The sequence below is a fragment of the Pipra filicauda genome, unplaced genomic scaffold, assembly GCF_003945595.2.
Source record: "Pipra filicauda isolate LSUMZ 115617 unplaced genomic scaffold, ASM394559v2 scaffold325_size820570_pilon, whole genome shotgun sequence".
In the NCBI taxonomy this organism is placed as follows: domain Eukaryota; kingdom Metazoa; phylum Chordata; class Aves; order Passeriformes; family Pipridae; genus Pipra; species Pipra filicauda.
In genome coordinates, this window is record NW_024104449.1 from 647,086 (window position 1) to 661,944 (window position 14,859).

The window sequence follows — 14,859 nt, forward strand, 5'->3', positions numbered from 1 at the left end:
AGACCCCAGAGGGCACACAGGAATGGAAGACCAGAAGGGCCATCTGGAGGTAAATTTCACAGGTCACTGAAGGTGAAGATGAGGATACCCAGGATGGCTGTTGCAGGTGCTGTGGCCTTGAGGCTGGAGTGATGCTGTCACTCTGGTCACACTGACACAGAGCCCTGTGTTGGCACACGCCTCTCCAACTCTCCCTGCCTGTTGTTTGCTGCTCTTTGCAGTAACTGCTGGTCAGAGAGCATCTCCTTATTCAGGCTCAGCTTGATTCCAGTCAGTTTTGACACAGGATCAAAGTACTTATAACTCTTTTTCACCAGAGGTTCCACTTTTGTATGCAAGTCTTCAAAGAAGGATTAAGAAGGGAGCCCTGTATTGACAGAGGCTTCTCAGAGTTATCACATAAAGCCGTGATGTGCCCGTGGCGCAGTTTCACAGCCAGGGCTGAGCTCAGTTCCTCTGGTTTGCAGAGCTACTTCCTGGGCTATTGACTCATAGACATGACTCTCCTTGCTCTCTTACCCCAGAAAAATGCAGGGTAAACCTTCAGTTGTTTATTACAACTGGTTTTCTACCCATGTATGAAGTCTTTCAACAGGTTTGAAATAAAAACTCAGTCTATTCCCTTCTCCCTACCCCAGCCCCCCCAACAGGGCAAAAAAAGTGTTGTTATAGCTAAGGCAATTCAGGGAAACAACTGAATAGATGAAGGGTTCAAACTAATAAAAACTAATTCCAGACAGGACAAGGCCAGGGCAAGACAAGGACAGTAGTAAGACTTCACTCCCCCAGAAACCTGGGACTCCTGTAGTATTCATCTGCAGCTGCATGAGCAAAGTAACAGTTAGAAAAAGGTGAAACAATAAAGACCTTGAGGTTTACGTTCACTTACCTTGTTTCAGAGCTGGGCTTGATGTTTCTGGGGGGCAGACTGGGAGCTGCCTTAACCTGCAGGGCTGGGTAAGAGATTGGTGGAGGAGGTGGAAACTGTGGGGCAGATGCTGCTGAGGAAGGTGCTGTCAGTTTCAAACCTTTAGCTGCTGAAATAAAGAAGAACAGATTGATGTATCAAGCTGAGGACAGAACCTTGCTGTTTTACATGAAGTATTGGGTAAAATATCAGCACTGAACACATGCCAGAGCAAATATATTTTGTTGAACCTGCTTCTTATAAATCTTTGTTGCATTATCTTACCAGAGTAGAGAGGAAGAGGCTCTACATAGAAGAATGTACTGCCTGCACAAGGCCTTGAAAATGTCTTTGCCAAGACATGAACAAGATGCAAAAACTTCACAGGCCATCCAGTATATATAAGTACCTGTGCTTTGAAACTAAATTATAATATAATTCCACAATCTGCTTGGAAAAACCAGCTGCAGAATTTCATGTGAGTACTTATGCAGTCTTGATGACTTTTTCTTGCTCAGAGACAGAGTTTTAAGGGAAAGGATGAGAGATAAAAAGATATTTTGGCATTTATTAAAAGATATACAGGTCCCTGAACATCTTCAAATATGTATTTAATGAAAGTTTTACAAGGCTGGACATAATTTTCTAGCAAGCCTCCACTAGAAAAGTGGCAGTTTAAGAATCTGCAGAGAAGCTACCCCCTCAACAGACAGGTGTAGTCTTAAAAAAAGGATGATGCTGTGCACCAGGCAGAGAAACCATAATTTCATGAGTGAGCTGGTGTTCATGCGTGCTGCACTGAGTTCATGCTCCATGTACAAGTCACAAACAAAACCATAGTAACCATTGCTTTGAGAGTTCATGTTGAGAGAATTTATTCAACACAATCAAATTCAATCGCTGTTTGGATGTCATGATATTAAACATAGAATTTTTTCTGAATTATCACTAGTGGATTAAAGGCTACCCAAAAAGAATTGTCCCCAGCCACATGGGGGGAAGCCCAACAAAATCCAAGGACGAAGAGAACAGCAGGAAAAAGGAAATTCAGAGTTAACACCAACTACAAGTGAAAAGAAACCCCCTTCTCTTCTGGAGATTTTCTTTAAGTTCACATCTGTATAGTGGAAATTAAAATCTTGTCAAGAAAGAAAATGTTCACTGGAAAAAATTGCCTTAAACACAGAACAACAACAAATACTTAGTAATGTTTAATATCAAGACATAAAGTTACAAAAACTACTGGAAGACCTTTTTTTAGCTGCTAAGATGTCCGAAATTCTGTCTTTGGGATAGACAGGAAAAGGGGAATTGGTAACTTTCAGAAGGACCTCTCATGTCTCATGTGGAAATCAAAGTGAAATTATCAAGCCTTGACAGTTTGTCTACTTATTACCGAAGAACTCAAAAATATATGGAGAAATTTTGCTTCATGGCTGGATGGACCAACCTGCCAACATACATATCAACAAGAGTGAATTTGAAACCTGTAAATTCCTTCGTTACTTAAATAGCAAAGTACTAATAGCCCCAACGCTGCTGATTAAACAGGTGGATTCTTTTGTGTTTTTGTTAAGGAACACATTTCTTCATTCAACATGTATGCTTGCTTTTGAATAAAGGCAAACTTTGCTTAAATGAGCCAAGGTTACACAAGATTGTGCTCTTGTATCTGGGTGTCATAGGATGACGTGATAGCATTTAACTCTTCACAGGCTTTATTCATCCACAGGTTTCATCAGCTATGATCTCTTATTGTTCTGAAACCCCTTATAAAGATGAATAGCACTGACTATTTAAACATATATCTGCAACTGAGTTCTAGATTCTAGCCAAAGAAAGCAACCAGAAAGAAGGGGTTTTTTACTTTGTTTTTTCTTTATTTTTTTTTCATAAAAGCCATGTAAATTGGTATTAATGATACTCTCAAATTTATTTTTGTGTTTTAACAGGGTATCCTATATAGTTTTTTTGTGGTTAGATTTCTGTTGCCCTTACGGAGTGTTGTGTATATGCACAACATGTATAAAAGCATTATGTCATCATATTGTGTTACTTCATTGTGATTAGTTTGTAGGACTAAGGTAAAAAATTCTGCCCAAGTCTCAGTGCATAACACTTCTCTGATCTGATATGCCTTGGAAGCCAAATCCAGGCAATAGGAAACTGAGCCAGGAAAGGGCACCACATGCATTTTAGATTTAGTGCTTATTTTTAAGTATAAGGGCTGAGTGATCTGTCCTTTTTATGTACATTGTAATCTAACAGTAACTAAATGATCGTCATAATAATGGAAATAATGCTCTTTATTGTCTAACTATCAGAATGGACTCTTCTCTGCCTTAAAGTTGTAATTAGCCGCACTTATGACTGAGACTGATGTGGGTGTAAAATGCTTTACTTCAAATACCGGAAATAGTGGGATGAGTTAGGTAGGAAAGTGGCAAGCAGTATAAAAAAGCTGTTATAATCAGGCCTGATGAGCCAAAGCTATCATAAAATTTCAATACTGTGTTTTTTCCTATTTTAGTGGAGCATTTAATTTTGATTCCAGTTTGGGTTTTTTTGTTTGTTTGGTTTGGTTTGGTTTTTTTTGTGTCTGGGACACTTGGAACTCTGAAAACCTGGAAAGGCTCTGTGCAGGTAGTGGAACTGCAGTCAGCTGCAGACACTTAGATCAAGAATTCAAACTGAAACTACATTCTGGCTTCACATGCACCTAAAGCATTCTCATCACAGGAAACAGTGCTAGTGATGATCACTGTATGGTAGCTTTGACCACTAGCACCTCAGTTTCCAAATAGCCTCTCCCCTCTTCTTAGGACTGAACTTTTCACATGCTGTGCTGCACTGAATAAAGAGATGCAGATGAAGATGAATAACCAATTATCAACCTGACCAGAACAGAAAAAGTAGAAGAAAAAAAAGCCACATTTTTTAGCACTTGCACCTGCAGCTCAACATCCATTCACTGATGATACAATCTCTGCTGATCAATCAAATTTGTATTGCAATAGAACGTGGTTATTTGGCAGAAAGGTTTTACCTGACAACAGTGGCAAATATTAATTTTGATATCTCCCTTGAATCAGGAAAATATCCCATCCTAGCAGAGGGTGATCTGGATTCAGCTGTTTGTATTTTTCTCATACTTGGCTGAATTGCAGCAACAATGTGTACCTGCTCTCGAAGCCAACAGTGCCTTAGAAATCCCAGTTAGCTCAGAATAACTGTACTGATATTATCAGCAACACATTCTCTTCCTAATGCATTAGCCTGGCCTCTAGCCTCTAAGCAGTCCAGACTTAACAGCAAAGAATGAACTCTTAATGATGTTTAAAGTATCAGGCTGTAGCATCTAAGCTATTAATTTCCTCAACCCAGAAATTTCTGGTTCAAAACTGAATTAGAAATTTCTAAACAAAACTAAAACCCAGTAGCAATGCATATTGCTCTACCTTCCATTTCGAGTTCACTCTGATCGCATCTGCTTCACCTTGAATGCATAGACATATGTAAGAAACAAGACAGTCTCTTGCACATGCAAGTGGAAAATTGTTTCTTGACTTCACATCCTAAAAAGAAGACTACCCCACTCTTCCTTTGGCCTAGTATGGCCTTGGTGAAAGCTTATTCCCTTTGACCCCTGACGCAGTGAGCTCGTGATGCGGTGCTGACTCCTTCTTTTAGTAACTTAAAGAAAACCTGACAATGATCAGTTACAACAGGGAGACTCCAAAAATTCTGCAGGAAAAAAATGCCTGGAATTTTAAAATTCTTAATGAATTTTTATATTTTTCATAAAAAAGAACTTAAGGATTTTTGAAGCAGCTACACAGTAAAAAATCTTGCATTTTGAAAGAAGTACAGTTCTGTAATGCAAACTACTTTTGAGCTACACTGCAAACACAACATGTTTTTCGGTCTTACTGCAAAACATTTCACCACTTCTACATTCAAGATCTGGGAAGTTTTCTGGGTTTTACAGAGGGTTTGCTAAGAACCTACAACAACATCTGCAGCAGCTGATCACCCTCTTCCTACCTAATTCGTAATGTGCAGAGAGCTGTGCTCTGCTCTGCTTCCCTAACTGCATTTTCGTTTAGATACAAGCCATGGTTTCAGGTTTCACAGTTATGTTGCTTGGGAGCTGCTCAAAGTGAGCAGGTAAACGTAAAACACTGCTGAAGCTCAGTGCTTTTGCTTATGCTGTTGACAGACATACTGTGACAACAGAGACACAAAGTTCATTTGCAACACTGCTCATGCAAAACAAAGACCATAGAAAGTTTGTGATTATTGATCTCCTTGAGTCTAGATTCCACTTTTAGAAATGACAGGGTAAAATCTTTTATTAATTTTCTTTTCTTTTCTTCTCCTCATTTCTCCTGATTCTCCTTCCAGTTAGATGATAAATCTCTCTTTTTCATCTTTGCACAAAAGAAATTACCTCCAAAAAAAAAAATGGTGCATGAAGGGAAAAGGGGAAAATGGAGACCTAATTCGCCATCCTTTTTAAGATCACTTTCCTGATGGTTGCTCATACACCATGAGAAACATGATCAAAGCAGATGGAGAATTTGTCCTCTTTTAAGCAGAACTTCTTATTGATCTCAATTGGAAAATCATGTTTCCAGAACAGATGAAAAGACTACTTATGGGTGTTAACACCTATTCAATGCCTTATATTCTCAAAATGTCATAGAGTTGACATATTAAGTCCGAGACATGATACCTGGTAGGTGATTTTTCCCATTCTATGTATGTAGAAACAAACAGATGAAGGAAAATGAAAGCAAGAGTCTACATTTAAGAATCTACATTTAAAGTTGACAGCTGAAAAATATTAAGCATAAGTAATAGTCTTACTCCCAAAGGAAAGACCACAGGTTTCATCCAAAGTACTTCAGTATGTAAAGTTTGCAGGACTGAGCCTTATTGTGTCTAAATATGAGGTTAGATATTTGTAAAGCTTCATCTGGGCAGTGCCGACTGGCATAAGTGATTTCAAACTACAGATGTGCAATCCTACACAGAAGCCTATCCTTATGTAAAGGGGAACACAAAAAATTAATTCTCAATTGAACTACAGTTGCAACTTTTCATTGTCTGATAAAAAGCTTTAATGATTACTTCTGCTTTTAATAAGAAGTATTAACCTGAGCCAGTTAATTTTACATTGCATGGTATCATTTCATATGCAAGAAAAAAGCAATTGGAACAGATGACATGTAAGATAGTAATAATTTAAAATATTTCATAACTCATTTATATTTGAAAGAGAGGGCAAAAAAAAATGTGTAGAATGATGAAAAGGTAGAAGTTTACTTGAAATGTGATTATCTATTTCCCAAACTAACAAAATGATAATTTCATAAACCAATTTTTCAATTTGAAAAATAATTACATCATACATGGTATATAAAACATCAGTTTCATAAAAAATCCAAGGCAACAAAGTCTTGCATTCAGATAGTAGAGGTTTGCAGGTTTTCTCTTCAGCATCTGCAAACAAGGAACATCATTGTTCCAAATGGACACGTTTTGGGAGGGTTCAGTTTCAAGTGGAAACAAATGACTTCAGGAATGTTCATTATTAAAATGAACCTTTTAGGATACTATTTCAAAGTCTTCCTAGCAGCTTTGCTATGAAATGCTTGGTATTTTGTTTATCTCTATTAATAGTGAATATTTATTTTAACATTTAGTAATTAAAGCTTTCAGGAATGACTGAAAGTCTTCTATGTATAAATTATCATGAACTATTATTTTTATTTGTTTATATATTTTCTATAATGAACTATTTAGATGACTATCTTAACTAGTCAACTTATTAACTTTTGCACCCATGTAATGCAACCAAATGATGAAGATTCATTAAAAGTGCTTCTTTCTGTGGACCAAAATAGGTCTAGAAAATAAAAAGATAAAAGTGCTTGCTCCAGTATAAAACCTATTTTTTCAAATTCAAACATTATGCTTACTGTATAGGTTTTACATCTGTAAGCTGCTAAGGAAATATTGTTTGAACAGTTAGGACTTTCAGCTCAAAGAGAAATTTCAGTATATTAAAGGAAATAATCAAGGAAAATTAATTTAAATATCAATTTGCAATGGTTTTTGTGTACTTTTCCTTCCTAATGCACAAAACCAGCAAGTTGCCCTCAGAAAATCACCTGCAAAGAAACACTCAGTGTTGGTTTCCTTCAAGATCCATGTAATCTATAATGTGTATTAAGTTTACCTGTTTCCTTGGGCAGATAAATAACTGTCTCATGTATATTTCTATCAGGATGGCTGAATTAATTTTTAAATTGCAGTGATTTATTTTTTTTCAGTTCTGTAAGCCATACTAGCAGTTTAATTTACAATTTTGTCCACATATTTTAGCACAGTTAGATGATAAACCCTTGATCAATTAAATGTAATGCTTCAAAAACTTTAGTGTCAGGGTTTCCTCCATAGCTTTAATGTTCTTGTGGAACGCCTTAAAAATTCTGAAAAATTTTCTGTCTTGCTCACTGAAAAATTTGATCTTACATGCATATTCTGTAGTTACGGTGCATGTAATTATAGCTGGAAAATGAAGATGTGAGCTAAAAGACTGAGAGAAATTTAATTCAACAGGTCTTGTGGAACTTACAGGTTGAATTATTGAAAAATGGCCAAAGAAACAATACTGAAATGAGGAAGGAATGAAACTGACCTTATACTAATCGCATGAGCAAGATGACTCCTTTGGAGTGGGGCCCACACAGGTGATGTCATTGCACTTGTACTAAACCAGGTACATTGTGTGGGATTTCATATACCGCAGTCTGATTTTCATGATAAACGCACAACTTCGACTATATTCCAGTTGAACATCATTCATCAGTTCTAGGAACTTCAAAGATTGACTCTGCTATTTCTCAGAGGTGTACTGTTTCTCAGTATAATGCTGCTGAAACAGGAACAGTTTGGGTTCTCTCAGAGAAGGAGAAAAACAAATGTCCTTAGAGGAATGCTGAATTGCTAAAAACTACATACAAATGCTTCTCCAGATTTTGTAGTTGCTTTCAAGCAGATCCATGAAAGTTAAGTGCTTGGCAGATCTATGTGATCATCACTTCTACAGTTTTCAGTTAAATATATGGGGGACCAATAAAAGTAGACATCAACATCATGAAATGTAATAATACATAATACAGTTCATCTGTGCAATCACTGGCATCACATCATGACATACAGTGACTGCCACCCCACCCTGAACAGTGTCATCAGATATCATCACCTATTTTTAGTTTCATCTATCTTAGAAGCAGAGGGTCTGCTCGAGTTACAATTCTCTTTTATCCCCTTACACCTTAATACTGAGTTGTTGCATAACTTTATTCAGTGTGGCACTGAGGTATGAAAAGAAAAATCTCCTAAGATTTAAATCCAAATTCTGCAGTAAATAGCCATGACACCATGTGATTTAAAAAAAATAAAAATCCTCAGTTATTTATAACTTTGGAAGCTGCTGTATCATCTTGCCATCAAGTAAGAACAGCAACAGACTTGTTCTAAGCAGCTTTGCAAAGACAGTTAAGACATTTACTGTCCTTGGGAGTGGGGCTTTATTGTTAATTACTTTGCCAAAAGAGTGTTATGATAACTTTGACAATGCACCTCAAATTCCTCCTTTCTCTCTGATTGTCTTACCCAACTGAAAGAGTCATGTCACTGTGTGGGTACACAGTCCATCATAGAACAGAACCTCAACAAGGACTGCACATACATAACCCAAAATATAAATAGTGAGAATTTTCTTACATATCTCTTTTTTTTCCTCCTAAATTCTGTACAGAGCATCCTTTCATTGGTCACCATACAGCTCAAAATATTCTCCCTAGCTGAAGCCCCAGTGTTGATGGTTCACCAGTTGTTCAGGGATGTGTGGAGCACAAGGGGTTCTCAGCCTCCAATTGACTTCACCTGTGCATGTATGATCCCACTGAGGTCAGCACAGATGGGGTTCTCCTCTGGAAGCAACAATGTGGTTGTGACCTCACATGGAAAGCTGCCAGCAAAATGACTTTACTTCTCTTCTTTTTCCTAAGATCTCAGATGTTTATTATAAAAGATCACAGTTGGTATTATTTTCTGAACTAGAGAGCACATGTGTGGTTCAGAATTATTGATTCTTAGCTGACGTAAATATGATCTCCTCTCAGGGAAAATTGCTGTAATGGGACGTAACAGAGGAATTTACCAGCCTGTCATGCATTCACAGGCCCAGACAGGAATTTCTTAAAGACTGACTTGACTGAAAAATGGTAACACATCAATAGTCAAACTTTCCTTAACAAGACATTTGTTATCTACAGAAGTTTTATTCAGGACTAGGTGAAAATTTCTAATCCACAACAATGCCAACACCAAACTAGCACCCCTGAGTTTTCAAGCAGACGTGGTGGATGGTTTAAATTCTTCTCCCCCATGTGACTAAGACTGCTGTGTCAAAGGTACATCCTTCAGCATCTAACATTTAATGTTACTTCATGCCCTGTGAATACTTATGTACAAACCCCATTAAAACAGCTTTCCTGGGAAAGGAGAACAAACAAAGAGAAAGGAGTGAACTGACACTTCCGAGAAAGCAGAATTCAAACTCCTATTTTAAATCAGGCAGTACAAGGTTTTCTGCAGTGCAGGCACATACCCCTAACACAAATGTAACAACCACCATGTGCAAAGCTTTTCTCTTCTCAAACGACAACACAAAGCCTAACCTTTGCCCTAATACAGACCAAAAGCTCTGAAGGTTAGATCTCAGAAAGCTTTGTTGCATGGGAAAACTATTTGCATTTGCTTATTCTTCTTTTATTCAGCACCTGAATCATGGTGCCAAATTAAGCAACTATGGTAAGCTGCTGTTTATCAGGACACAGTAATGAGCGGGAAGACTTTGTTCTGTGGGGGCGGTGTCTTCCTGACATTACTTTGATTCTTGAAATGACAGTTAAAAAGAAAAAAAGAATACATTTCAGTTTAACTGCTCTTGCAAAGCAGGTAGATTTTGTTACTTATGTTCTAAGAAATACAGTAACAGTGAATAACTTGATCTGAAAAGGAATTTGTTCAGGATTCACTCTAGGTCCCCCGGGCTGTCCGCCAGAACTGTTCTATGGAGACTTCTGGCCACAAAGAAATGAGCTGCATTAATTAAAGATAATTAAAGAGCATCAGGGTCTTCATGCCAGCTCTGTGGGGGAAGGCTGAAGTTCAGGGTCTCTATGAACAGCTCCTCACTAATGTGGCTTCTAAATATTTCAGTCTTGTCCTGAGCCTGTGACTGTGAGATAGAGAAGACCATGTCTGATTCTTCTGTTCTACTTAGTTGGGTGTGCATTTTGTAACATTTGGAAAACAACCCGTGCCACCATGCTGGGCAGCTCCATCCTTAGTTCCCGGTGTGACTCATCCAATCTAATGGCTGCACTAACTCTTGGTTAGTGACAACTGGAGACCCTACTTCTAGCAAAAGTTCTGGTATTATTCTTACAGCCCTGCTCATAGTGTTAATTTAAAATGCACAGGATTATATTTCTAACCCTCAGTTTTAAAAAGAAGTTGAAAAAAATGCTTTCTGTCTATAACTGAATGGAAATCAGGAAAAAATTGAATAAAGAACAAACAGGCAAACAAATAAAAATAATTCCTCCATTAACTTAAACCATAAAATGTATTTTTTAAAACATAAATTGTCATTTTTTGTTTCCAGCCTTTGTCAGGGCTTCTTAAAATTTTAGCTAGCAAAGCTCTTCCTGTTTTTATTTAATCAGAATATGTGCTGGTGTAATTGGCTGAAAATTCTGCCTTTCTATATTGACATTGTATATTGGCATATTTCTTTTAAAGAGATACACAAATTTGCACCATTTGAGGATCTTGGCCTGATCTTGGATTTCCTTAACTATAGGCTAACAGGTAAAAACCAGAATATGGCAGCTGACAAGAGAGTACATTTTTTTGCTACTGATATGTTCCTAATTTCTGAGTGGAATTAATGGTAACACAATATATAGTTGCAGGCAGACTCTGTGTTTTTAGGAAGGCTTTTTGTCTGTAGAGAAAGTCAACTCTGAGCTTTTTCATATCTTCTGTCTCAGGAAAACCAGCCTTAAATGTATTCAGAACTGCTGAAGCACAAGCCATACTGTGTTCTAGACACAGAAAGTACAAGGGCAAACTATGTATCTACAAAATTACATGAATGTACCTGATGTACTGCACATGCACAGCGTGGAATTACTCAGAGCATCCACTGTCAGCTACTTTAGAGCTCTAAATCACACCATTGGGCATCTCCCTTTCCCACTAACTACAACAAAAATTTAAGAATCAAAGTTTGATCTGTTGAATTAAATCTAAGAGAAATGGTTAAGGCAAACTAACAGAGGTGAAATGTGTATAACTGCACACAGTTAGACACAGGACACAACAGGCTAAAATTATGTGACCTAAAAAAATATATATAGGAACAGAATACATTCTTTGCTTCCTGTGCTCAACACAGACAGCAGTGCATTAAGGGGAAAAAAAAAGAAAAAAAAAGAAAAAAAGAAGAAAATCCCATAAAAATGTAACACAGTAATAATTTTTTATTTCAGTCCTTATTTCTCTCATGCACTGAGAGGGATGTTCCCTGTCCATCATATAATTTAAAATGTTGATTTTAAAATGCAATCAGTATTTCTTACACATTCAGAGTTGCAAACACCTGTTGCTAGAAGAGAAAAACAGAGAGCCTCCTTCAGCTACTACAAAACTTAGACATTTGTCAGTTGGCATTGTCAAAAAGTGACTAAAAGCTGTTGAGGAAAAACCCTAACCCAAAAGTTTGAAATACAGGTGATCTAGGGGAGAATCAAAGACATTTGGAATCTCTGCAAACAGGTCTTTCCTTCAAGGAGGTCACAGTGGGTATGTGGGTCTGACTTCAGAAATCTACATTTTTATGTGAGCTTTTCAAAGGCATATTTTGAGTGCCTCAGAAACAGCTTCTACTGTTGTTGAGCTTCTCTTATGCAGAGAAAGGAGTTTGTTGAAGCAGTAGCCTTTGCAGAAATGGAGTCACAGCAATTTCTTTTTTTTTTTCACAGGGATTTGTGTCCTGTCAGATATTTCAAATGTATTTACAGACATTCTTGTCAGATGCAAGACCATCTCAAATGTTACAGAAAGCTAGTGACAAGCCTTAATATTAGGGCCATCATACAGTTCAGAGACTTGGTTCTTCAAAAAAATCATGAGACAGAGCCTCAGGTACTACTAGCTGCCACACTACTGAAGTCATCCAAACCTAACAGAAAACGCTAAGTCTGGGAGAAGCTTTTGGAGTCCAAATTGAGATCTGGGTATAAAATCATTGCAGCTCCATGTAAGAACATTTAATTCTGTCAGTTTGCATAGTGTTCAACTTTATAAACCAACTTTAAAATGCATCAAATTCCAGGGTCACAAACTTTAAAATACTTCAAATTCTAGACTCCTGCTGTGATTAGTCATTGTGAAAGGTAAAAAGGAAAAAAAAAGTGTGGTTACCACAGATTATGATTTAATATATGCAATATCATATATATAATATTTTGGTGGCCCTCAAGCTGTGGTCATGAAGTTACTGTCAAGAACAGGACATCAACATCTCATTTATAGGAAATCAGGGCTTAAATGTCTGTTGAGAATATGTTCCCTGACACAAGTTAAAGCTGTATCTAAGCAGTTTTGAAAAACAAATAAACCCAATACGGAAAGCATTCATCCTGCTCTTTATCGCTGGAGAATAGAGAATATAATTTTAATTTCTGTCCTGTACAGAAACATAAATTGTACACAAGCATAAGTTAAAGTTTTAAGGGGTTGTCTGATGCAGAAGTACCATGTTATTTCTGAACAGAAGAGAGGATTCCGTCTGAAATTAACCTGGTACTAAATGCTTCAAAAAGCCAACACTCAAGAAAGAAAGAACGGAGTGGACTTACTCTTTTTTGGGGCGCTCTTCTGGTATCCTCGTAGTTCCACATGTGGGGGTCTGTTAGGCTTTGGTGGGTTCGGGGCCATCTTGACCACTGGGTCCCAAACCCTTTGCTTGGGGCATCTTGAACTCCTGTCCCCATCCTCTTTCTCTTGTGATTCATCTGATGACCTTTCTGCACCAAGTGCTGTATTGATTTTATGAAACTTAGGAGAAGAATCTGATCCTTCCTGGTTGACTTTCTTGGCAATGGTGGTCTTGATAACACTCATTCCCTTTTCTTCAGTCTCTTCCTCCACGTTTTTCGAGGTGCCTTGAAATAAGCTCTGTGAGTGGCCAGCAGGCTTCAGAGATATTTTAGGAAGATGACTACCTGCAGCTTCTGCAGCTGAGTTATTTTCACTCATTTCCTTTACTTTCTTAAGTGAGTGTGTATTTGTTCTAGGGCCTGACAGACTACTTTGAAGAGAACCACATTTATTAGAAACGTCTGTATTGTTAGAGACCTCAATGTTAAAAGAAGGTTTTTTAAAAAGAGAAGGCTTGGGTACATTTTCCTGTGCTGCAGACATTAGCTTTTTCTTAATTCCAGTTACTTTTGGAAATGCTGGTTTTGCCTCACTCTTCTGTGATGCCAAATCTGAATTTGGTTTTGCTCCCAGAGTATTTTCTTCTTTATCAGGAGGAGCAGAGCTGGGGAACTTGTTCCTTGCAGGTTTTGGACACAGAGGCTTTGGGTCCCCTTTTGCCGAGTCACAGGTTTTGATGGGGAATTTAGTGAATTCAGTTTTTCCATAATTTTCTCTGTTAGTTGGCTGAAGATGAACACCAAACCTTTGTGCCACTGGGTTCAAATGTGATGGCTTTGGATCATGCTCTCTTTTGTCATCAGTTGAAGGCTTGACTGCCAGAGGAGGCTTAGGATGAACAGTTTCATGAGAGGTACTGGGTCCTGGAATACACATTGCATTTCCTTGACTTGCTAGTTTCTCAAATGCTGCTTTCCTTTCCTGTTGTAATCCTTCAGGAATTTCTCCTCTTGGGATTTTGAAGGGTTGACTTTGAGCAGGATCATCCTCTCTGTCTTCGCTACCCTTCTCAAATTTTTCCATGAGTAACCTCAAACGTGACTTCCTACGCTACAAGCACAAAGAAGAGAAAAACAAAGAGGAGCAATGAGAAAGTCCTGTTACAATGTTCACACATACTGTACTTTAAAGAGTTTCCTGGTCTGAGGCTTGTGGTACTGCTGATTGGCTAGCACATCTTCCTGTAGGGTTAAGAGAAGCTGAGCATTTTGTTATATCCTTGCCTTGATGATACAATCTTTTAAAATTTTCATTCAGGCACTGCCTTTAGAGAGTGCCCATGTAGCTCCTTTTGGGCTTATTATAATTTCTGTTTATATCTGGAATTGGGAACTGGACATATAATAAATGTAAAAAAATACTACTTTAAAATGAATATATACCTAAAAATTTGAGTGTCTGTGGTGAGAAGTACAGATTGTACTAGGACCTGGGTAATGTACCCTATTAGGGTTATTCCTGCCAAGTCTTTGGAGAACTGCAAGTTCCTTCGTGAAAACAAAAATTATTCTGATTTGAGGGGGGTGTATGTGAGTTTTTCTTTCCATTCTCAGCAGTGTTCTTCCCTGCTGCTCCCCCCACTCTTGCTTTGTCCGTCTTTCTCTTCTCCATTTTGTATCTGAAAAACATGGTGCATGTGTGGATGGAAAATGAAAATACGTGAAGCAAAATGGGAAGAAATGACAAACAATGTACCCAGATACTTTCAAAGATACTGAACTTCTTGGGGAAAAAAAAAAAGTTGAACAATTCCAAGTGGATAAAATGCAGCTTCATTCAGAAATAAATATTTGAATTGATCAGCCCTATTGAGTAACTTTCTGGACCAGTCTTTAATATGAACTGAAAACAAAAGCTCAATA

The 14,859-nt window shown here is 37.7% G+C and overlaps 1 protein-coding gene across 1 annotated transcript in view; it reads right to left on the reverse strand.

Moving 5' to 3' along the window:
• The window catches only part of FYB1 (FYN binding protein 1), a 44,717-nt gene that overhangs the window by 20,798 nt on the left and 9,060 nt on the right, over nucleotides 1–14,859 (reverse strand). Inside the window, exons 2-3 of the mRNA XM_039383778.1 lie at nucleotides 12,916–14,047; nucleotides 890–1,037 (exon numbers count right to left, since the gene is read on the reverse strand). Of these exons, the coding sequence (XP_039239712.1) occupies nucleotides 890–1,037; nucleotides 12,916–14,020 (1,253 nt within the window). The 5' untranslated portion in view covers nucleotides 14,021–14,047. The remainder of the gene's footprint in view (nucleotides 1–889; nucleotides 1,038–12,915; nucleotides 14,048–14,859) is intronic.